The 25308-nt window shown below is 37.8% G+C and overlaps 2 protein-coding genes across 5 annotated transcripts in view; both read left to right on the forward strand.

Annotated features, from left to right (window-relative positions):
* Window positions 1-16264, forward strand: part of LOC132130875 (bifunctional heparan sulfate N-deacetylase/N-sulfotransferase 1-like) — a 124528-nt gene extending 108264 nt beyond the window's left edge. For all 4 annotated transcript variants that reach the window (XM_059542719.1, XM_059542720.1, XM_059542721.1 and 1 more), the window contains exons 10-16: window positions 3766-3862; window positions 6241-6364; window positions 7493-7667; window positions 8663-8833; window positions 8922-9031; window positions 9371-9473; window positions 13520-16264. In XM_059542719.1, the coding sequence (XP_059398702.1) occupies window positions 3766-3862; window positions 6241-6364; window positions 7493-7667; window positions 8663-8833; window positions 8922-9031; window positions 9371-9473; window positions 13520-13639 (900 nt within the window). In that variant the 3' untranslated portion in view covers window positions 13640-16264. The remainder of the gene's footprint in view (window positions 1-3765; window positions 3863-6240; window positions 6365-7492; window positions 7668-8662; window positions 8834-8921; window positions 9032-9370; window positions 9474-13519) is intronic.
* Window positions 16265-18023: 1759 nt separating this feature from the next.
* Window positions 18024-20685, forward strand: LOC132130113 (small ribosomal subunit protein uS11). Its single transcript, XM_059541766.1, has 5 exons — window positions 18024-18165; window positions 18844-18994; window positions 20103-20264; window positions 20403-20479; window positions 20580-20685. Exons 2-5 carry the CDS (start codon window positions 18846-18848, stop codon window positions 20645-20647), a joined length of 456 nt encoding a protein of 151 aa, XP_059397749.1. The 5' UTR covers window positions 18024-18165; window positions 18844-18845; the 3' UTR covers window positions 20648-20685.
* Window positions 20686-25308: the final 4623 nt, after the last annotated feature.

Below are 25308 nucleotides of genomic sequence, written 5' to 3' on the forward strand. Positions count from 1 at the left end.
TTGTAGTAAAAATGCCACTTCCTGCATGCAAATCAAAGTGTCTGTGGATGAGAGTCCGAAGCAAGGACTGGTGAGACAACATTTGTCCTGCACCATTTCACAGGTGATAAATGGAAGAATAATTTTAAATTGACACAACAGTCATTTCTGACACTTACAATTCAACAACAGCAGCTGTTTTGTGCGTCATACATCATTACGCCATTTCTACATCATTGCACATGCATAACTCGGTTTCAGTCGGTTTTCAGTCTGATCAAGTGTTTACATGTCCCATCGAACAGATTAAAAACCTCCCCTAACAAATCCAAATGAAATTTCGATTGAATTTAGCCAATTCATTTGAATGTGACTTCTATTTGGACTGGGCTACTACAAGTTCTATTTTTTCTATGAATTTATTGACAAATAGAATTTTTTCACAATGGTAAAAAGCACAGAACATTTTGCATGTCTTATTAAAACACACTTGATGTAGGTCAGCTGCTAATTAGTAGACTCCAATACCTGAAACGGGTGTGTTAGACAAAGGAGACATTTAAAATGTGCAGCTTTTAGGTTTTTACGTGTATCGGCATCGGCCGATACATGGCTGCTGTGTTCACCGATAGTTTTTTCCCGGCATTATTTACAGACAGGCATCCACAGGCAGCTCTGTGTTGCTGGAGATGCTGCAGTTCACACTGCCCCTCCCCCAACAGAGTGCTGGAAAGCCTGCTTTGGTAAGTTTTAAACTTTCAAAGCATCGTTTAACTGTTTGACTTAACTGAAATATTGCCATACACGTTGAAAGTGGAAATACATTGCTCTATATGTGCGTGCAACTATAGCTAAGAAAGTTTGTGGGTCAAAATGGAAAACGAGAATGCCGAATGCCTCGTCTATAAAACTGCTTGCCATTGTATTTAGGGAGCTGCAAATAGCTAAGTTACAGGCTATCCGTATGCATACGGCAGCTGTTACGAACACTGGTCATAGGATTAAATAATGCAGAGTGGCCGACGTTGTTCGGTGGTTCCCTGGTATTTGTAGGAGTTTTATTCAGAGACCACCTGGTTGAGGTTTGGACGCATGCTCATAAAAGAAGCGACGCGCAAGTTCATTTGTCCAGGCGCGCTTATGCCGTGGCGTGGTGAGATGAAAACATCTCAACTTTTCAGAATGCCGCATGCGAACGCAGGTCATGTGACAAAAAACAACCGACAATCCTTTGCTGATACTTCCCAGGCGGCAAGGAAGTCGACCGGAAGTTAAAGTCGGCCGCATGCCGCCATTTTTTAGCAGAACTTCACTTGCGTTAGCATTCCCATTGACTCCCATTCATTTTGGCGTCACTTTGACAGCGAATAACTTTACATCGGAGGTGTTTAAAGACTCAGTTTGTCCATTATTTATTTCTAAAGATACACGACAATGTATAAAGGGCTCCATTACCTTCTATGTTACATTATGGCCCCGTAGAAATAGTTTTTGTAAAAATAGGCTAACAATTGCGTCATAACCACTTGACTCTCTGTCGCATTACCGTACAGACAGGAGTAGAAGCTCGCAGGCAATTAACTTAATATGGCGTACTGGCGTTACATTTTAAAATACTATACAAAATAATTAATCAGAATACTTACTCCTGCTCACTCACGCCAAAGAACTCCCCGCTCAAGCTCGCCGTCTCTGCAAGATTAACGATGGCAGTTTTCACGCACAGCTACTAGAAGATTTACATCTGTCAGACAGGTTGCTGACGTCATCAAGCTTAGTTTGAGTCTGCGCGTAAGAAACGGAAGTGCTAAAAAACGCTAAAAATGGGCTTCACTTGTCTCAATTGAGTTCCAACGGGGTCGCTGTGTCCATTTCTTTTACGGTCTATGATACTTCCTCGTCATTGTGGAGAGCGCAGTTCATGGTTGCATAGCAACGACAGACGCCACGGGAGAGCAAGCACTTGTGAAAAGGAGAACGCATTTTTAGACGCGATATGTGAACGGCCCCAAAATTCATAATAAACTGAGAATCTATTTGGTATAAAATCGTTTTTGTTTTTTTTTAAATGGAGATCACGATTACATATATCAGACAACTACACAGAATAACATGTTCCAGTCTATTTAAAAAATATATTAATTAGAATCATTAATTCAAACACGTTTAAAATTAATTCAGTCTCATTCATAAATTCCTGTTTAATTAATGGATTGATTCACAGTTTTTAAAATAAAATAAATATTTATTCTTCAACTATTTGCCCTTCCCCCAAAAAACATTTATTATTAAAAATAACGATACCCAACCCTACTTAGACATGCTCGTTTTATTTTATGTAGAAAAATTGAAACCATGGCAGTCTTAAATTACAAACCAAGCACTTTATTTCAATAGCTACTTTTCAGTTTTTTTTTTTTTTAAATAACAATAAACATGTTGACAAGTCAGGACATTTTGTGATGACCTGATTATAATATGTCAGCAAGCAATGCATCATCAAGGCTTTGTTGTAGATGTTGATGAAAGCCTTTTACCCTTGCACAGTTAACCATATGCAGTACAATTAAGGTCATTAAATGTTCCTTTTTTAAATTGAGACTTCTAACATTTGGTATCATCTTGTCATTTTTATGATGTAAATTGAGTGAGAAAAAGCAGCTCCAAATATCGGCTCAAGAAAATCGGCAGCCCGTAACGGTCTTCGGCTAAGGCTGATGGAAAAAAATCGGTATCGGCACTAAAAAATCCATATCGGTCAATCCCTATTGGGAACCACTGCTTTAAATGAAAAGCATTTATTTGAAATATAAATCATTTGTAACATTAGAAATGTCTTGACAGTTTAGTGACTTTGCTGAATAAAGGTATAAATTTCTTTAAAAAAATAAAATAAAAAATCATTTTGGGATTGCCTTTGTTTACTAAAATGAATACATGTCCGACTTTTGGGACAGCCTTTGCATTAATGCCTTAAAGTGCTGTCTAGTGTCTAGGTAGGTTTCAGAAAAGAGCTCATATTTACTTTTAGTATAAACGGTGACCCCATGAATACATTAGTAATAAATTCACAAACCAAATGTGTTAATTCAGTGTATAATATTCTATTTAGCATTGGCATGAACTCAAGTGAGGCTCTTCAGTCTTTAGTGCTGAGGCGCTATGATCTAATTAGGACAGACAGGTGTTGGATTGCTTGTGGTTTGCAGTCTCGATGTGCCGTTTGACCATCTCACATTTGTGCAAGATTTTAATTTAGAGGCAAGGGTTAAAACTATGAATTTTGTTGCCAGCTTCTTCAGCTGTGATAGATGAAGGGTTCAAAATGGCTGCTGCAGGACATCTTTCTCCTGAGGTGCTTCAAACCTCTTGACAGGGTTCGGTTTATGCTTCTGATTTCTATCTCATTAATCCCATAAAACAGCCACGTCTGGGATTTTATTAGAGCAAGTTTAAAAGCTAAGTCTGAATTAGTCTAAAATCTGCTTCTTGTAGGCTACATCCAAATTCCTATATTTTCTGAGTATGTCCTAAACAGTGTACCCTACATCTGAATACTAATACTCCCCTGCAAAAAATGTACATCTCTGTAATTTTGTAAAACAGTTCGTTTCTCATATTCATGCTGGCTTGGTGAATGAGAACAATTTTTCCAGCTTCTACAGTATATAAATTCTTGCTGCTATATTATAATGATCGATTCGCTGCAGTGTTTTTAGTCTTAATGTGCTCATTTCAGTTATATATGGGAAGCAGTTCACTTCTGCTCATTTCTTACCATTACAGGACCCCTGTGAGGACAAAAGACATAAAGACATCTGGTCTAAAGAAAAGACATGTGACCGTTTCCCCAAGCTGATTATCATCGGACCTCAGAAGACTGGTGAGTGTTGTGTGCTCACCACACATCCACATGTGTGCACTTGCACCATCTAGCTGTGTTGGCCAGAAATGCTGTCTTTTAAAACTATTTAAATCTAGATTTAATGTAACTAATAATGGTGCCTTCCAGCACCCAATACATATCAGCAAATGTAAAGCTGTAAATTATAATATAACAATTTACTGTAGAAATTTCTATTCTTTCTCTAACTTTTTTGTGTGTATATATATATATATATATATATATATATATATATATATATATATATATATATATAATTGTAGTTATTATAAATCCCCTTTTTGTAGTTATCATAAACCCCTTTTGTAGTGGCTGTTGTTTTGCTTACCTGAATGTAACCAGTAATAGGGATCCATTATTTGTCAATTTTAAGATTATTAGAATTTGGAGATTATCTATCTATATCTAAATAAATTCTACAGACAATATCAGATTCTAAACTTTTTTTGTTTGTTTGTTTTTTAATACATAAAAAAATCAGTCCCTAAATTATATATATATATATATATATATATATATATATATATATATATATATATATATATATATATATATTAGAGCTGAATAGATATGGCATGAATGCATTTACACTGCAATTAATGGGGTCATATGATGATGCTAAAAAGAACCTAATTTTGAGTATTTGGTGTAATAAAATGTTTATGCGGTTTACGGTTAAAAAAGCACATTATTTTCCACATACTGTACATAATCGTTTCCCATCTATGCCCTGCCTTTTTGAAGTGTCGTTTTTTTACAAAGCTCATCACTCTGAAAAGCGAGGTGCGCTCTGATTGGCCAGCTATCCAGTGCTTTGTGATTGGCCGAATGCCTCAAGTGTGTGACGGAAATGTTACTCCCCTTACCATAATGTGATAAGTGTCCCAGTCAGAACACTGGCGCTACAAGACAAACACAATAAAACTCATTACAAATGAGCCATTTGTTGCATCCAGTGGGGACATAATTACGTATTATAATGACTTGTACTGTCTTTTTAAACATAAAACTAGGTCTATATTTGTGATTGGAGAAACGACAAACAACAAGCGCTACTCTACACTGCTCAAAACTCCTGTCTGAATCATCAGTGGCAAATCCTTTACATATGTAAACGTTCTTACAGACTGTGAGTCAGAACAGCCGGTTTTGTATTCTTCTCTCCAAGGATCAGGAAACAGTCCTCCATAAAATGCGCTGCAGACATCTGAATATTTGGGTTGAACTGTTCTGGGTGTTTAAACGAGGCGTTTTAGGGGCGTGGACGAGTCTTAACTTTTATAAAGAATATCTTTTTGGGTTTGAGACTTTAGTCTTTGCAACTTTACAGATCTTCTTTATGCACCAAGAGCTTGTAACACTCCACAGAGAAAGGAAAACTTGAAATCGCATATGACCCCTTTAAAATTGCATTAATAATGATCTGATAAAAAGCAGTTAAAAAAAAAAACATTAGTTGATTTGAAGAAAACAAAATTGAATAGTGAAATTACTGAAAAATATATACTTTTTTTTTTTTTTTTTTTAATGAAATGATACTCTAAATATGAAACTAAAACCACCAGTTTTAATGAGTGAGTCATTCATTCAGTTATTCATTCAGATTCAGTCATAAACGAAGCAAGGGACTGAATCATTGGCCTACTGGATTCATTGACTCTTCTCAGTTAATTTGTAAACAGCTACAAAAAGTATTTATGAAAGGGGGTGGATTAGTGCTGTGATTGACTTGCAGCAGGGAAGGGTTATATTTTTTTGTTTTTTTTCAACCAGTGCTCTTAAAGTGTGCACAACCGGGTTGGTGGGCTTTTATTTCCTTACAGGCTCAGGCTCAAAAGATGTATGCATGCTTTCTACTGCAATCCTGGCTGCTCCTTTGCAAATGTGAATTCAGTTTTACAGTGTTGACTAATTAAACTTCTAAAGATGTCTTTAGGGAGCAATAGCCCTCTCTAAGAGTGGGTAGTAAAATGGCTGTGTTAATCTTTAATCTCAATAAAAATTAGATTAGAGGGTTGGGCCTTAGACTGGCATTTATTTATTTGTTTTATTTTTTTTGCACTGTTATTGCTTCATTTCCTAGATTTATGTATTACCTGGCATGCTCATTTCAGTAAACTTTCACTTTGTTTCAGTAAACTTTTTTTCTTTGGCTCAAATTAAATCAGGGTTTATACTGCATACTGTACAAACATATATTTACTTCTTTAGCTTTCTATATAATTTTAGGAGTCACGATGAGGTCCAGAAGTCTGATACTACTAATGAAATTGTTTTATTATTATTATTGTTTTTCTATTTAAGGGATTTTTCTCATTTAAGTTTGATTTTCAATTGTTTTTCCTTTGTCTGTTCAGGAACTACTGCTCTTTATCTGTTCCTGGGCATGCATCCCGATTTGACCAGTAACTACCCCAGCAAGGAGACCTTTGAAGAAATCCAGTTCTTTAATGGCCGAAACTACCACAAAGGCATTGACTGGTATGTGGTGATATTGTGAAAGAAAATGTCTCCTCCATACTTAACCAGCTTCAGTGTTTGCAGTCTCCTTAGAAACATGCTTGATTTAAAATCCCACCGCGACATATGTTAGCTTTGAGGTTGCTTATTTGCTAGTGTGCACATGCAAATAAACATTTATCAGATTGAAAACCCATTCACACCAAGGACAATAACTCTAACAATAACTTTAGCTATAACGTTTTTTTATAATGGTTTTAATTCTATTAGTATAGGGAAATCCACAACACAACTATATAATAACTTGATAATGTCACAGAGGAACAATATGGTTGGAATCACTTTCAAAACTTTTTTTTCCAGCTGTTGAATGATAAAAACATCATAATTTAAAGTGGATGGCATCAAAACCGTGCCATGTGCATATAATGAACAAAGTTTTCATGTGTTGATTTAGACGCTAATATAGTTATTGTTACTGTTATTCTTCTTGGTATGAACAGGTCTTGACACATTTAAAAAATGTATTTAAAATACTGAAGCTTCTTTCAATTGTGGGATGTATATTAAACTTCATCCAGTCAAATGAGAATATTCTTTCACCCTAAAACAAACCATCTCTTATTCGCCCTAAGTTTCTGTTTCTATAGGGACTACGTCAACACGGACAAACAAACCACATGATTTCATCAGTTCTTTTCAGTCAAATTCTCTTGTAAACTCCTGTGAAGTACATTGATTGTGAACGTCTGGCATACTTTGAAGTTAAGAGCATTAAGAGACATGGAGGCTAATGTTCCCACAAAAGGAAGGGTCATTTCAAAACTCAACTCCCTCCAACAACTTTCCCTCTTTCAGTAGTCTGAAATTTTTCTAACAGAAAGCAGGTGTCTGATGCAGATCATCAAGTGCCTCTCTTCCTTCCTTTCTTTTTTTTTAATCATTTTGTGGAAAAAATGATGGTTTGATCTCAAAAACAAGTGCTGATTATAAAGACAGAGGTGCTTTTCACCAAACAGAGATAAAAAAAAATGGAGCAATAATTTTTTTTTTTTTTTTTTTTTTTTTACGGGTGTTGACATCTTTCCCATCTGGTTTACCTCAGAAGTGTGGACTAAATTTAACATAATGCATTTTTATTTATGCTAGGTACATGGAGTATTTTCCTCTACCCTCCAACACTAGCTCAGATTTCTACTTTGAGAAAAGTGCCAACTACTTTGACTCAGAGGTTGTGGCCCGGCGAGCAGCTGCTCTTCTGCCCAAAGCTAAAATCATCACCATCCTTATCAACCCGGCTGACAGAGCGTATTCCTGGTATCAGGTCAGTATCTAGTCACATCCAGGGGCAGTCAAGGCCTTGATGCCTGCTCTGGACCATAGATTAGATCTACAAACGGGAAAAATGTAATTCTGAAGGAATTGTAAACAGCATTGTCCTGCTGGGTCCAATAGAGAATATATTTTATACTTGTTGCTTTTTATTTTTTCCCAGATGCCCACTTATGTTAGTCAAGGTAAGTTGTTTTTGCAGCAGCAAGATGCTATTTAATTTCAAGAGCATGGGAAGTTATGTTTTCCATTATTTGAACTATTTGAATGAAAAAGTACAGCCAATGAAAAATGGCCTTTTTAAATGTAGGTATTTCAATACTGCAACATTATTTGGATAGTGTGGATGGAAAAAGATGGTTTATGTACACCCACACATTTACATTTAGCAGCTTATACAACGAGATGGCTTCATGTTCATCTCAAGCATTATTTGATATAATGTGGAAATTATAAGTTATTGTGGCAATCTGTACTGTAAAAAGTCACTATAAAATTTACATAACATTAAGTGTCATTTGTAAAATAATGCAGCCTTTTATCTATTAACATCTGCAAAATTCATCATCTGTATGTTCTAATACAGGGAAAAAAGACCTTACTTTTTTGCCAAGCCGTTGCATTTGATCTAACTATGTAGTGAATGATGATAGTTTATGTAATGGTTTTTCTGTTGTGATATGTTGTAAAAGTTTTTTTTTTATCTTTTTTTTGAGTCCTGATGTATTGTGGCTTTTTTAAAATTAAAAGTCCCACATATAATTAAAAATGATACATAAAATAATTTTGTGTTTGTTAACATTTTCTGGTTATTATTGGTATGTTGGGTACACAATAAACTGCATGTGGCATTTATTTCAACATAAATCTCTGCCTGCCCTGTTATCAACATAGAAACAAAATGCACTTCACTGGGTGTACTTACTTACTTCACAGCACTGTATTCTATCACAAAAATATAAATTCATTATCTTTGCTGTTTTCCAGCACCAGAGGGCTCATGATGATCCTGTGGCTCAGAAGTATACATTCCATGATGTCATCACAGCTGGTCGGGACACGCCCATCAAACTGAGGGTCCTGCAGAGCCGTTGTTTAGTGCCCGGACTTTACGCCACACACTTACAGCGCTGGCTCACACACTATCACCCCAGTCAGGTATTGAGCTGAGTTTGTGTGTCCATAGGCGTGTTGTGCATTTGAGGTTGTTTCTCTGATCTATATTAACCATTTTGTTTCTATTCAGATCCTGGTCCTGGATGGACAGATGCTGAGGACAGAACCAGCTTCAGTGATGGACAAAATCCAGAAGTTTATAGGCCTGACAAATGCGCTCAACTACCACAAGATCCTTGCGTAAGAAGCTTGTTCCCAAATGCTCAAAGTTTCTTATTTCTCTTTTATGATTGATAACTAAAAGTCATTAATATGCAATACATTATTGAGCACCTGGAGTGTTTGGTTTAGAGCTGCTTTGAAGTGTTTCACAGTAGTCTCTTCATCCTAATGGATCCCCTTAGTCTGACAGGTTCTGAAGGGTGCTTGATAATTCCCTGCTTCTCTACCACCTCATGTACACTCTTCGATTTTAGTCAGCCTCTTCCACTTGTCTCTCTTTCTCTCTCTATCTGTCCTCTGTCTTATGCTTTACCACATAATCTCATATTTCAATTTGTCCCTTCCTTCCTGCTGCAGGTTCGATCCAAAAAAGGGCTTCTGGTGCCAGCTGCTAGATGGAGGGAAGACCAAATGCCTGGGGAAGAGTAAAGGGAGGCGATATCCTGACATGGATGTTGATGTGAGATTCTGGATCATATTCCGGTTTCAGTTAAAAACATTCCTGACTTTTTGCGTTTGCTTGACATTACAAAGAGTGTTGGTAGAGACAAAGGGAAAAAGGTGTCTTAAATGTCTTATTCAGACATTTTTTATTTTAGTAGTTTGTTTTTTGAAAGAAGTTTTTCATGCTCACCAGCATCACATTTGTTTTATCAAAAATAAAATAAAAACATTTGTTTTGTGAGATTGTCCTTTAAATGGCAAACTACATTTTTTAGTAGCCAATACTACAGTCTTCAGTGTCACATGATCTTTCAGAAATCATACTAATATGCTTTGGTGCTCAGGAAACATGTATTTGTGAAAACTGTGATTAATATTTTTGATGAATAGAAAGTAACACTGTAAATGTCTTAACTGTGCGTTTGATCCATTTAATGTGCCTTTGCTGAGTAAAATAATTTTTTCTATAATTAAAAAAAGAATCATACTGACCACAACCTTTTCAACTGTAGTATAAGGTCAAATAATATTTTTTAATGTAAAACAGAAACAATAATAACCACTAATATCATATAGCCTAGAATCTACAGTCTAATCAAATTTAGACCGTATTCCTGCAGGATGAAATTAGTCTCAGATTTCCTGCTGAATATAACATTTTTTCTCAGAAATAGGCGTGTGTAGATATTCATATATGTGAGTGTGTGTGTATCCAAAATAAAATTTGTTTACACATAATGTGTGTGTGTGTGTGTATGTGTATATATATGCATATATATATATATATATATATATATATATATATATATATATATATATATATATATATATACCGGTATATATATGAATACACATACGTACATGTATATATTTAAGAAATATTATATAAAAATATATATAAATAGAAATATGTGCGTGTGTGTATGTATGTATGTATATATATATGTATATGATCACCTGCTGATTTTGTCATTTTGCCCACTTGCAAAAAATGAGGGTCTGTCATTTTTATGGTAGGTTTATTTTAACGTAAAGAGGCAGAATGCCAACCAAAAAATACAGAAAAAACAAATCATATAAATGTTAGAAATTGATTTGCATTTCAGTGAGTGAAATAAGTATTTGATAAGTATTTCTCTTTACAGATCCTCTCTAAATCCTTAAGATTTCTTGGCTTTTGTATGACAACTCGAAGTTTCAGCTCCCTCCACAGATTTTCTATGGGATTGAGCTCTGGAGACTGGCTAGACCACTCCATGACCTTAATCTGCTTCTTCTTGAGCTACTCCTTTGTTGCCTTTGCGGTATGTTTCAAGTCATTGTCGTGCTGGAAGACCCATCCATGACCCATCTTCAGTGTTCTGGCTGAGGGAAGAAGGTTCTCGTACTAGATTTTACAGTACATGGCCCCGTCCATTAGCCCCTCAATGCAGTGATGTCAACCTGTACCCTTAGCAGAAAAACAGCCGCAAAGCATAATGTTCCCACCTCTGTGCTTGACTGTAGGGATGGTGTTCTTGAGGTCATAGTCAGCATTTCTCTCCCTCCAAACATGGCAAGTCAAGTTAATGCCAAAGAGCTTAGTTTTGGTCTCATTTGACCACAACAATTTCTCCCAAGCCTTCTCTGAATCATTTAGATGTTCATTGACAAACTTTAAACGGGCCTGTACACGTGCCTTCTTGATCAGGAGGACCTTGTGGGCACTGCAGCATTTCAGTGCATTGTGGCGTAGTTCGTTACCAATGGTTTGCTTAGTGACTATGGTCCCAATTGCATTTAAGATTATAAACAAGCTCCTCCTGTGTAGTTCGGGGCTGATCCCTCACCTTTCTCATGATCGTCCTTAACCCATGAGGCAAAATCTTGCACGGAGCTCCCGAATGAGGCCGACTGATGGTTGATTTGTATTTCTTCCATTTCTAAATAATTGCACCAACAGTTGTTTCCTTCTCACCAAGCTTCTTGCTGGTGGTCTTGTAGCCCATTCAAGCCTTGTGCAGATCTACAATCTTGTCTCTGACATCCTTTGACAGCTCTTTGGTCTGCCCATGGTGGTGGGATAGGTTAGAATTGAAGATACAGATTGTGTGGACGGGTGTCTTGTACTCCTTACGAGCTGACATTAGGAGTAACGTCTTAAAGTGGCAGGAATAATCTGTGTTCCACATGGGCACATAATTAACCTGTGGGAGCCAGAATTTTTGCTGGTTGGTAGGAAATTAAATACTTATTTCACTCACTGAAATGCAAATCAATTTCTAACCTTTTTATAATGTTTTTTCTGGATTTTTTGGTTGATATTCTGTCTCTTATCTGTTAAAATAAAACTGCCATAAAAATTACATACCCTTCATTTCTTAAATATATTCTTATTATATATACTGTGTGTGTGCCTGTGTGTTTGTGTGTCTGTGTATTACATAAATTAAATATATTCATGTATTTTTGAGTATTATTTGTGTATATATATATATATATATATATATATATATATATATATATATATATATATATATATATATATATATATATATATATATATATAAATAATATATATAACACTCACCGCCCACTTTATTAATTTCACCTGTGCAATTGCATGGTAACACAAATTGCTAATAAGCCAATCACAACTAAATGTAATTAGTAACAAAATGCAATTAGGCATCTAGATGTGGTGAAAGCGACTTGCTCAAGTTCAAACCGAGCATCAGAATGGGGAAGAAAGGGGATTTAAGTGACTTTGAATGTGGAATGGTTGTTGGTACTACTGGGATTTTCACACACAACCATCTCTAGGGTTTACAGAGAATTGTCCGAAAAAAATAAATAACCAGTGAGTGGCAGTTGTACTGTATAATACCATCTCTGAATGCACATCAAGTTGAACCCTGAAGCAGATGGGCTACAGCAGCAGAAGTCCACTCTGGGTGCCATTCCTGTCAGCTAAGAACAAGAAACGGAGGCTACAATTCGCATTGGCTCACCAAAATTGGACAATAGAAGATTGGAAAAACTTGTCTGATGAGTCTCAATTTCTGCTGTGACGTTCAGATAGTAGGGTCAGAATTTGGCAAAAAGAACATGAAAGCATGGATCCCTCCTGCCTTGTCTCAACGTTTCAGGGTGCTGGTGGTGGTGTAATGGTGTGGGGGATATTTTTCTTCAGACTGGTGTATTTTCTACTAGGGCACTGCTTCAGTCAGATCTTTTAACAGACTATGATAAAGAGAGGCTCAGTCAGATGCCGGGGACCTTGAAGTTACCTTGAGGCTTTTGGGTAGACATCAAAGTTAATGAGGGGTGAAAGAACAGGCTGATGTGTCGTGGCTTTGCAGACGCAGTAGCAGCACTCCTGAGAGAAAGTGCTGTACACAATGCGGGACACTTTTATTTAACGCACATAGTCACAGTAGTGGCTTAAGGTTGACCTTTTTCTAGGCTGGAGGTGTTTGGTCTAATATACAGTCAAAAATATTTAGCTGTTTAACGTGAGGATGTAGGCCATTTTAAAAGTAGATGAGTGATGATGATGATGATGATGAAAATGTAATGCTGTAGAAAATTTGTACTGTTAGTCTTTGGTATCGTTGCCTAGTGGTTAGTGCACAATGATTTGGCGTACATTTCCTTTCCACTGTATATTGTTCTTGTCAGTAAGTGACAAAAGGTCAAAATTATTATAGAAAAAGCACTTTAATTTAAATAATCGTTCTATAAAAATTTGTATTCATGTACTGATAATGATTTTTTTTTTGTTATTGCTGATATTGACATTCTATACTATCTTGTATAAGTACATGAAAAATTAAATGCCAAAAAGTTTAAATTCTACAAGTGAATTTGGAAAGTACAACATAATGTACATTATGAAAGTAAATTGATGTTGGAGTGTTTAAAAAAAAAAAATCAAATTTAAGTTCGCATAAGTCAGTCTAATCTAAATTAAAGAAATTGGAAATTTGATAAATGCTAGCATTTATAATTAATCCACACATAGCATGACTACATGTTCATTATATTTTGCAGAAAAACTAACCCCATCCTCTTCCTTCACAGTCCCGGACCTTTCTGAGAGAGTATTACCATGAGCACAACATTGAGCTCTCCAAGCTGCTGTACAAAATGGGCCAGCCACTACCTAGCTGGCTCAGGGAAGAGTTACTCCACAGCAGGTAACCTGAAGAGGGGGGTGGGGACACAATGGTCAGACTCGGACACCCCTCCTTCTGCTCTTTAGGGGACTCACCCTCTTGTCCACCCCACTGTGGTTGGTCAAGCCGCCAGTGGCTTTGTGGACCTTCAGTTCAGAGAACTGAGCTTCTAGAGGACAAGACAATGAGGTAGAGAACAATGCGCTTAGGTGCACTAGTGGCTCTATTCAATTTTGGAGAACAGTGATGTGCCCAGGACATAGCCCTGGGGTACACTCGCTACAATCCTTGGCTCGAGCATGGGATCACAACAAAGGTTTCCAAAAGACATTCTACTTGTCTGGTGTGTTGAAGTACCAGGGAGACATAATGTCAGAACAAATGGACATGCAATATGGGAGAGGAGGGCATATATTTCTATTTGCGGAGCTGTAGGACATACACAAGTCTGCAACAGATAATTAAGTGCCAGGGTGGTACCGTAAAATCAAACTTTCTTTGTTTTCTTGGTTAAATATTCTTTTAACACTCATTTCATGTGTTGTGTTGTGTTGCACAACACAAGGCTGTTTGCCTTGTAGTTTCATTCTTCTGTTTTAAAAGGTTTTTATTTCATAGGATATTGAGCCCATTCATTACAGCTGCACCCTCCGGGCTTAAAATGTGCCATTTAAAGGTGAAATTTCATTATGATGTATTTATGGCTATTAGTTGCAAATCCACAAGACAGCTTAATAATATTTGACAAATTGTGGTACTAAAACACAGATAAGCTACATCCATTATCAATGTGAGTGACTGTAAATATGAAACTGTAAAAAATCTGGGTATGTTTTTGGCCTGTTGTATGTGCAGTAACTGCCTTAATGCAAGTTGATCAAGCCAATTATGGATAATTCACTAAAGTATACAATCTGTCGTGTTTTGACAGGCCTCGAGGGGCTGATCTTTTTAATCTTAATTCGAATGATGAATGTCGAGAACTGGACCCATGTGTTATTTTGGCATTATATCACAAATCTCACTGGAGCGTTAAGTAAGGGTATTGCCGATTAAATAGTAATGCATAAAACCTGTCCGCCAATAATCCTTTTATCACCTTTTTTTTAATCTTGTTTTAATGAATGTTTTACCCTTTTTTCTGTTTTTATGTGATTTGTTTAGCATATCACATCTAATCACTTTTCATTCAGGGTTGTCATCAGAATGTGTCCAGGAATGTATTGCCTCTGCCAAGAGACCATTTTAAAAGGCCATTTTATATGACTTGTGTTCTGTGGGAACTGTTGACTGCTACTGAACCGTATGAGTTACACCCATGAATGTAAGCAAGGTTGCTATATAATAGACATGATGCCTTTTCAGTGGCAGGCAGGGCAATCCACGGAGAGCTCCACAAAGCCCCCTAACCTAGTCACTGGGGCTGAATTAAATCACTGCGCTGATGGATTTCATTTCACTTGCTGCTGAAATGAAGTCATGAAACAAACCCAAATCTCATTTTATGTATAACATAAAATTAATTGGATTTAATTTTCTTCCCTTCTGTTCTTCATTCATCTTTGAAAGGTTTTTGTGCACTTTCTTCCGTACTTCCATGCGCAGTTACATCAGAGTCACTTCATGCAGCATATATCAGTCTTTTCTAACAGCTGTGTGCCTCTACAGTCATTTGGCTTTTCAATTCAACTGCACCCCTTAGTCAAGCATTTTCATAATAACATTTGAGAGTTCTGGAAAAAAAGGTGGCAAAAAGTACAAATTGAACTGTTTGATGATTAATCACCCCTGATATTCCCTTCTTTAGGATGGACACTTGGGAAGGGGTTTGGCAATATTACAAATGGAGAACTGACAGTATCTCAGAGTGTTTATTTTCTATAATACAGATTTTATTTGTAAAAATTGTACAACCCTTAATTTTCTTAATTGACCTCGAAGTATGATGATTGAGAAGCACAATGTTTGTGTTTTTGACCAAGGAGTGGAAAAGCGTACAATGCATATCTTGTGTGCAAGGACATCACTTCACACAAAGATTTTGCACCCGTCCACAGGAATACTTTTGGGTCCACAGAGTATTTTGTATTACCAGTAACTTTTACAGATAGATTTACTTGGTTTTAGTTCAAATGTAAGTAGTTTACAACTGTCTGCAGAACAGAACCATGCACTTACATGCTGCTCTTGGATTCATCATAATCACACACAGAATGTTCTTCTTTTTCTTGATATCATCCTTTAGTATTCATGCTCCTAAGCCAACAGCTGACATCAAATAATGCAATATTGTGTTTCCTGGTAAAATGGAAAGTTTTGCACCAAGCACAAAATTATGTTTAAATAAAATTTGTCGCAGTGTACAGAAGCCGTTTATTTTGAGTGAATGGAACAGAGTAAATATAAAGGTTCTTTTTTTTTTTTAATGCATCAATCACTCTTACACAGACATGTGTCCCCATGACTTTCACACTGCCAATATTGTGCTTTCTGTATCATAATGTAGACTATGAATAGATAGAATCAAATGACTGTAAAGAAATAATCATCTGGACTGTACAATCAAACCTACCGTTGTTAATATTTTTTATTGTTGGTAGCCAATATTTTTGTGATTAATTTGCAAATAAAGAAACCACTGTCTTTTTTAGTTCTTTGTCTTTATTAAGTACACGTATTATTTCAGTGAGTAAATAATACAGACATATATGTATGTGTGTGCGTTATGTATACATATGTATGACATTTAATATATACAAAATATGTATGTTTGACTTTTTAATATATGGTTTAGACATTGCAGTGCAAAAATAGAGGATAGTGAAGTGAGATGTTATCTAAGGAAAGAGGAATTATGAGAAATTACATTTTTAGATAATATTAATTAAATATAAATATTTTGATTATCACCAATTTTCTCAAAACACTTCTAAAACTATAAATCTTTAACCCTGTAATTCATATGATAGGTTGTTTTAATGTGTTTATGGTGATGCATCACCAGTTACTTTTATAATATAATTGTTTAAAAAAAAAATATATATATATATATATATATGTATATATATATATATATATATGTATACCGGTAGACATTCACTGATTTGTTAACATTTATTTTACATTAAAGAATAGCTTTTATGTTAGGAATGAGGACACCACTTTAGAAAGGGACAATACATGAAGAATCTAATTTGAAACTAAAGTACAAATCAATTAATTACAGCAACAATTAAATATTTCTTTAAAATGAAACAATTCTTGGAACAGAAAATTTGTATCTACATTTTTAAAAGAAGCATCTTTCCAGATGGATTGGCAACCTCACAGCTGATCCTTGTCCCACGAAACATTGGTGTGTCACTGGTTGGTTTGATATTTATAACAAACATAAACTACAGCTGCATCTCAATTTGACAGCGGCAGGGCATCTGTGAGTATGGCTTGCATCCACATCACACACTCATCAAAGCAGAGTGCATACTGGCCAGAGCCATACACTCCATCATTCTGACAGTGCCAATGAGCCGCTACATTAACCACAGACTGTTCATTAACATTTGGAAGGCTAAACACTCTAGTATGGCCACGGTATGTATGGCCTGTGTGGTTTTAGTAGATGAACATACAACATTAATGCATTTACTGTCCTAAAGAACATTTGTCATTTTATGAATGTCTCTTGTTACTGACGTATAGGCAATACAGAAAAATGTCATAAGACAGTGTAGCCTGTGGTTGAATTGTTATTTTTATTTTTTGTTTATTTGTTATTTTTACCTGGGGTGCAATCTTCCAATGAGGATCATGTTTCAAAAGCAGCATAATTTATGATGGCATATACTTGTTGCCTTTGCAACTTTATTCTAGGATAAGAGAAATAGAAAAACAAAGTGTCTCACTGCTGTAAACTGTATTTTATTACCCCATAACAAAATCACATAAACCATGAGTAGGTTTTACGCACAAACTATAATAAATGTATAGTTTAGCAAAAGTCATAGTAAATGCAGGAGTTGTAACTCTAGATTGTACTATAGATGTGTTGCTGTTGAATGCTTTTATGTTATTGTAATGAATTTCAGGTATAATAAAGTCATGTTTTTTATCGACGATGTTGTATGTGGAAACTGTTCAGATTTTGTAAGTGTTTGTCTCAGTTCTAAATACAAAATAAGTTTTCAGCGCAAAACAAATCAAAGATGAAAGCAGTTAATAGGAAAAGAGTTTAAAACTTAATGACTTAAGTAATCGACCTTGAAGAAAACAAGCTATATATATATATATATATATGTATATATATATATATATATATATATATATATATATATATATATATATATATATATATATATATATATATATATATATAAACATTGTACATATTAAATACAGATATAGGAGTGGGAAATAAAACAATAGAACGTGCAGGTTCAGGGGACTTTTAGTCTACATACACACTATTACTTCCGCTTGTGGCAGTTGAACTTTCAACTCGGCAGCGTTTTGTCCTTCCTTTCCTGTATCGGCCTCGATCAGAGACACACATAGGTAAGATAACATAGTCTCAATCCATTCAAATCCTACCTTTAAAAAAACGTTACATATCAAATGTAACTTGGGCAATGTTCCACAACACCTCACGCACAAGTAGAACATGATATTACACCCGTTAATAGTGATAAATGCAGTATTTTGGCGGTCAATCAGTGTTGCTCCAGCGGGGTCTCGCTCCATATTGCTCTCGCTAGCGTAGCTGCAATGAGCCACTAAAGTTTTAAGAGCTGATAACGCATTCTATGAGGTTTATTTGAGAAATATGGACAGTTTCTCGAACAAAATGATTAGTGTCTCGGTTTAAAATGTCCTCAGCGTTTAAAGACTGAGCTTGTGCTAATTTACAATATAGGTTTGCGAGCCCCCATTTGGCGTCTAAAGGAATATTGTCGAAGAAACCTTCGGCTTTTCTGGATGCTTCACTAGTTTTTATTTCATAATTGTTTGACCGCAGGTGACGCTAAATTAAGTCTGTAGTTTACAACACTGCGACTAGCTAGATAAACGCTCAGTCGCACACCAGCAGGTTTACAAGATGCTAGTCCTTTTTCAGTCAAGTGCATGTTCTTAAGTGAAATCTGTTTAACTTCATTTTTAGACCTCAGGGTTAATTATCATGTGAACCTAGAAGAGTTTTATAGTAAGTTGACCCAACTGTTGAATGTTTTTCAGCAATGGCACCTCGCAAGGGTAAGGAAAAGAAGGAAGAGCAGGTCATCAGTCTTGGACCTCAGGTTGCAGAAGGCGAGAACGTGTTTGGAGTCTGTCACATCTTCGCATCCTTCAACGACACCTTTGTGCATGTCACTGACCTCTCTGGCAAGTAAGTACTGGGAGAACATGGGAGAGAATCTCTGCACATGAAAAGCACAGATACTAGCAAAACAAATAAAGTGAGATTTTACTGACACATTAAAGTGTCAAATACTACACTGATCAATTCCAAATTTCTCACCCAGAATATACTGCAGTAGTTAATCAACCTGTCGTTCCAAACCTGTATGATTTCTATGAAAATGTTCTTAATCAAGTGAATGTATATTGCAACTGTCAAGCTTCAAAATACAGTGTCATAAAGTAGTTTGAATTATATGTATTATAAGACTTGCGATTAGATTTGTATGAGGACCAAACTAAAATATAAGTTGTTATAGAGTACAACAGGGTCTGCCCTCTTTTTCACTGGACTTTGGAAGTTTTTCCATAAGGATTTTCAGTTGTCTCTTAGGAGTTATAATCCATGAACCAAACAAACCAGCTATGAGGTGAATCACAACATTAACAAAAATATTGATATTAATCACAAAGGTATTTGAAAACCTAACAGTGACAAAGGTATAATACTTAACAAGCTAATGTCCCTTTAAGTAATGCAAATGATACAATTAAATTAATGTATACATTTAATTTTGGGAGCATAGGAAGATTGCATTTATAGTTCTTCATGGGTATGGGCAAGTGATAAAATGATTTAGCATGATTTGCTTGTCAGGATTCTCTGACTGGAGATGTTTTTAACTGAATCATGGGTAATGTAGTTTATCCCCAGGAGTTCTGTTAAACAGTTGATTGTCCTATGGTGAATAAATATTGTTTTTTCTTATGGACCTACTGTTGCACTACATTCACTAACTTTTGCTTTTGGTCTGCTTCTAAGATGGTATGGTTTGTGAAGAAGTGCTACATAGCATGCTAGTTGTCCTGGCAGTTTTATTTCTTGGGGTAATTTATTTGTGTCCAAGATTTTCTTAAATGCGTTTTCCATTTCATGGGAGGAAAAGGGGGGGGGGGGTGCTGGGGTACAGGTTTGGAACAATGTTGACTGACTGTTGCAATTTTTGGGTGAACAAATTATTTTCAGGTTATGTTTATCATGTACATTTGGGTGGTGATCATCTTCTGAATGAGTTTGCCTCCCCCTTGATCTTCAGAGAAACAATCTGCCGTGTTACTGGTGGGATGAAGGTGAAGGCCGACAGAGACGAGTCCTCTCCTTATGCTGCTATGTTGGCAGCTCAGGATGTGGCTCAGAGGTGCAAGGAGCTGGGAATCACTGCCCTGCACATCAAGCTGAGGGCCACTGGTGGAAATAGGTGAGACTGAATGCACAACACATTTACAGACAAGGACTCAAATGTCATGTTCATGACACTAGGTATGAGTTTATGGGAAGAAAGTACATGAGCTTGCAGCATGATTTACTTGCTCTCACTTTTTACCCCCATCTTAAGAACCAAGACACCTGGACCAGGGGCACAGTCCGCCCTAAGGGCTCTGGCTCGTTCTGGCATGAAGATTGGCCGTATCGGTATGTAAGCACTGGCACTGCCATCTAATTGTGCTTAATGTCTGTCAGTGTAAACCTGTTTTCACGAGGAAGTCTCACTCTCTTTCATTTTCTTCTACAGAGGACGTCACCCCCATTCCATCGGACAGCACCCGCAGAAAGGGAGGTCGTCGTGGACGTCGTCTGTAAACTATTGGATTTTTTTCTGAATAAAATGTCAAATAATACTTTTGCCTCCTGTATTCATTGAAAGGATTTCTTATGATACCAGTGCCAAAAGCTTAGATTCTGGACAGTTCAGTTTCCTTTAACCTGACTGTACGTCTAACTGGTTTACCGAATGAATGATGGGGGAATACCAAGAAAACATCCTCATTCAAATTATGCCACAATTAATTTCCTCATTGCAGTGTTTTGACCTGCAGACACTAAAGTCACAATTCCAGCTGCTTATGGCAAAGTAGTGTAGCAGTTTAAAAGAATGAGAAATCCTAAACTGTATTTAAGGATTGTGAACAGATTTAATACCAGGTTGCTTTTTTCTAATTTATGGTTCTATAAACTAGAATTGCAAAAGCTGTTATTCACTTTCGTAACATTTAATGTTCTAAATCAGGGGTGTCAAACCCAGTTTAAATAGGGCCGTATCTAAACTGCAGGGCTCCGGCCCTCCAGGAACTGAGTTTGACACCCCATCCTAATGCTTGGGAAAATCTACACCAGGGATCATGAAATCTGGATCTCGAGATCCACTTTCCTGCAGAGTTTAGCTCTAGCCCTAATCAAACACACCTAACCAATGCCAATCCGTGTCTTTGGGATCATTAGAAAATCACATGCAGGTGACTTTGATCAGGGTTGGAGCTAAATTCTGCAGACCATTGGACCTCCTGGGCCATTTATAGGGATAGTTCACCCAAAAATGAAAATTCTGCTCATCCACACTTTGTTTTAGTTACTTTCTTTTGTTGAAGACAAAAGATGATTATAATAAATGTTCATAATCAAACTTTTCACGGTAGCCATTAACTTCCATAGTATAAAAGGCAATGGATAACATCAACTGTTTGTTTACCAACATTCTCTAGAATATTTATTATATTTTTTTTTGTGAACAAAGAAATGAATACTGGTTTTTAGCAATTTTAAAATAAATGTTATTGGTCAAATAGCGCTTGGCACTGCCCCACACATGCGTGCGCATAGTATACCTTAGTGCCGCGCGCTATTTTGCTCAGATTTCATGAACTGAGGAAGAACTCTATCAAGGTACGGAACACCTGGGACCGCAGCATCTCGTGGTTACATATGTAACGAGATGTTCCCTTTCATAGGTCACTTGCTGCAGTGACGCCACCGTATGGGAACCCTATACTATAATGCCTGACATACCTGAAAGCAGGGATCCAAGGAAAGCATCTGCCCAAACGGAGAGAACCCGGGAGCCAGGAGCCGTCCTCACATCCAGGCTGTAAAACGTGGTGAGGACCATCCTGCCGCAGCACAGATTTCATCCATAGAAGATCCACTGAGCAAAACTTGCGATGAAGCCACTGCTCTCGTAGAATGAGCTCTAAGGCCTTTAGGGCAAAGCAAGTCCACGCGCCAAGGCTAAAGGTATAGCCTCCACCAACCATTGGGACATGCGTTGCTTTGTGACAGCATGACCTCTATTTTTGTGTCCAAAACAGACAAACAGCTGGTCGGACTCACGCCATGAAGCTGTTCTTAAGCGCTGGGACAGGGCAAATACTCAGATCTCCTAGCCTTGCCTCTGCAGGGGGTAGAGCTTCCAAGACCACTTGTTGAAAGTGAAAAGGGGTCGAAGCAACCTTAGGGACATAGTTAGTCAGTCGCAGCAATACTTTAACAAAACCTGGTGCAAAATCCATGCACGAGGGCGAAACAGAAAGAGCCTGTAAATCCCCAACTCTCTTGAGGGAGGATAAAGCCACAAGAAAAACTGTCTTTAAAGTCAGGAATTTTTCCGATACAGTTTCCAAGGGCTCGAACGGATGTCCTGATACACCTTGCAACACAATGGATAAATCCCATGAAGGAACTCGCGCAGGGCGGAAAGGCCTTAGCTGTCGCGAACACTGTATAAAGTGAGAGACCAGCGGATGACGGCCCACTGAAGTACCATCTATATATACGTGGTTAGCTGAAATGGCTGCCACGTAAACTTGTGGCTGGTGTTACTCCATCAGAAAAACATTCTTGAAGAAACTCCAGTACTGAAGCCACGAGGCAGTAAACTGGATCCATATTACGAATTCCACACCAGGCAATAAACAGTTTCCATTTGAGAGCATATAAGCATCTTGTAGAAGCTGCACTAGAATTCATTATAGTCTCGGTGGTTTCAACTGAAAGACCAGGACAAATTAACTCACTCCGCTCAGAGGCCATGCCCACAGCTTCCATAGACCTTGCCTTGGGTGCCAAATCATCCCTCATGCTTGCGATAGTAAGTCCTGTCTGGGGGAATCTCCCACGGAGAGCCCATTAGCAGATCGACCAGATCCGCAAACCACGGCTGTGTGGGCCACCATGGAGCTACCAACAGCAGCTGCTCCACTCTGTCCAGCCGTATTCTGGATAGCACTGCTGGAATTAGTGGAAATGGAGGAAAAACATATAAGCTGGTCTTGGGCCAATTGTGAGCTAACGCATCCAAGCTCATGCTCAATGCGAATAAGTCCACTTTCGCTTCTCGAAATACTCATCATATAAGGCTCACCGTTTGGGGGTGCAACCTCCATTCTCCTTGCTCCAGGCTCTGTCTGGAGAGCAAATCCGCTCCGAGGCTCAAGTGCCCGGGGACATGAACCACTCGGATCGACAGAAATCTGTTCTGAGACCAAATAGGAATATTCCTCGCCAGTCTGCACAGGGGGCGAGAGCGTAATCCTCCCTGATGATTCAGATACGACACAACCGTTATGTTGTCTGACCTGACTAGTACATGACGGCCGGTCAGCAGACTCAAGAAATACTGGAGAGCTAGAAAAACTGCCAGCAATTCCAACCTGTTTATATGCCAGTCGAGTTGTGTCTCCGTCCATACTCCGCGGGATGAGCGTCCTTGACAAACAGCTCCCCAACTCGTCAAAGACGCGTCCGTCGTGACAGTCGCGTGGGAAGCACAAATCCCCAGCCGAACTCCAACTTGAAGGAATTTGGCTGACATCCACGGTTTTATTGACATAACACACCTCCATGTCAACAAAATCATCCAATGTGGAAAACAACGGGGTGAAATGTTTTGGCTTTTCGTCCACCACTGAAATGGGCACATGTGAAGAAACCCCAGACTGATTACAGGGATGCCGCTGCAATTTGACCCAAAAGTCTGATGCACAAACTCACTGTCACTGCGTGACCTGCTTTGAAGTGGCACAGGCATGACATGAGAGACTGAATGCACGGGAGAGATAGTCTTGTTGTCGAGAGTTCAAGTGTATTCCCAGAAAGGTTATTCGTGTTTGTTTAGATGATTCAGCACAAGATCCCATTGACAGTGTGCTTGAGTCTGTGATTGTGCTAACACCAGGCAATCGTCCAGGTAATTCAATACACGAACACCCTGGAGCCGCAACGGGGCCAGAGCTGCATCCATGCATTTCGAAAATGTTTTCGAGGAGCCAAGGCTAAACCGAAGGGAAGAACACGGTATTGATACGCTTTGCCCTCTAAAGTGAATCTGAGGAACTTTCCTTTGTCTCTTGATGATCTGAATATGAAAATATGCATCTTTCAGATCGATCGTGACAAACCAGTTGTTTGGTTGAATCTGAGACAGAAAAGAATTGTGCATAACACCTATTGTGAAATGCCGGGCAAGCGTTCCCACGGAGCCCGGAAAAATTTGAGTGGTTTCAAAGCCTCCGCCTGCTGCAGCGGTTCCATATTCCTTTCGTTGTGTATAATCCTGAAGCATGTCCATTGCAGGATGTCGGCACGACAGTCAATGTTAGAGCGTGGGGACTGCAATGAGAGTGTTGGGTGCGCATTAGTGGTCCAACAGTGCTCTCTAGTCGATGGCACAGTCTGTGGCGAACAGCGAGAGTATCAGGAACTTATGTTAGGAGCCCGAGGACAAGAGGTATTTGGCGTCGAGCTCAGGTTTAACCTTTTTCATTTCCGCTGGCTAGCTGGTGGAAAAATCCTAGGACCCCAATCCTTATGAGCGGGCGCCATAGGTAAAGGCTCTTCTCGTGAGGCTACCCGTTGGCGGTGAGAGGAAGTTGAGCGTGATTGCACCGCAGGCGCCTGACGCCGTTCAGTTTCCCAGTCACACCAAAAGGTGTTCCCATACGGTGACATCACCGCAGCATCGAAGTGACCTATGAAAGGGAACAGTCTAATCATGGAGATTTTTTGTAGTGCAATTGTTATTATTTTACTGATTTTCTGTTATCAGCTACAAACGCAATATGAAGACACTTATTAACATCAGAATAAACAATGGCATCTATAAGATGTTGTAAAAAGGATTTTGCGGAGACAAAAATGTTCTGCAAGACGACAGAACACTGGCGGAGAGAGCATGCTCTGTGCGCCTACCATGCCATACTGACAATGGCACTGCACAGAAGATGGATTAGGTATAAAGAAATAGAAAGAGAAAGAGAAAGAGAAACTTAAAAAAAAAAACACAGCTCATAGGAAAGCGATTGCAGGCTTTTGCAAGTATCACTGCACGATCACCCATAAAGTTAGTCACCGGTAAAATTAGTTTGACATTTCTTGGATGTTGTTTTTTTTTTTTTTTTTTTTTTTTGCCAACTAAACTCTTTGTATCTGATATGTTTTGAGCCCAAACTAACTCAGATAGTCATATATGC

The sequence above is a fragment of the Carassius carassius genome, chromosome 47 (genome assembly GCF_963082965.1).
Source record: "Carassius carassius chromosome 47, fCarCar2.1, whole genome shotgun sequence".
NCBI classification, from domain to species: domain Eukaryota; kingdom Metazoa; phylum Chordata; class Actinopteri; order Cypriniformes; family Cyprinidae; genus Carassius; species Carassius carassius.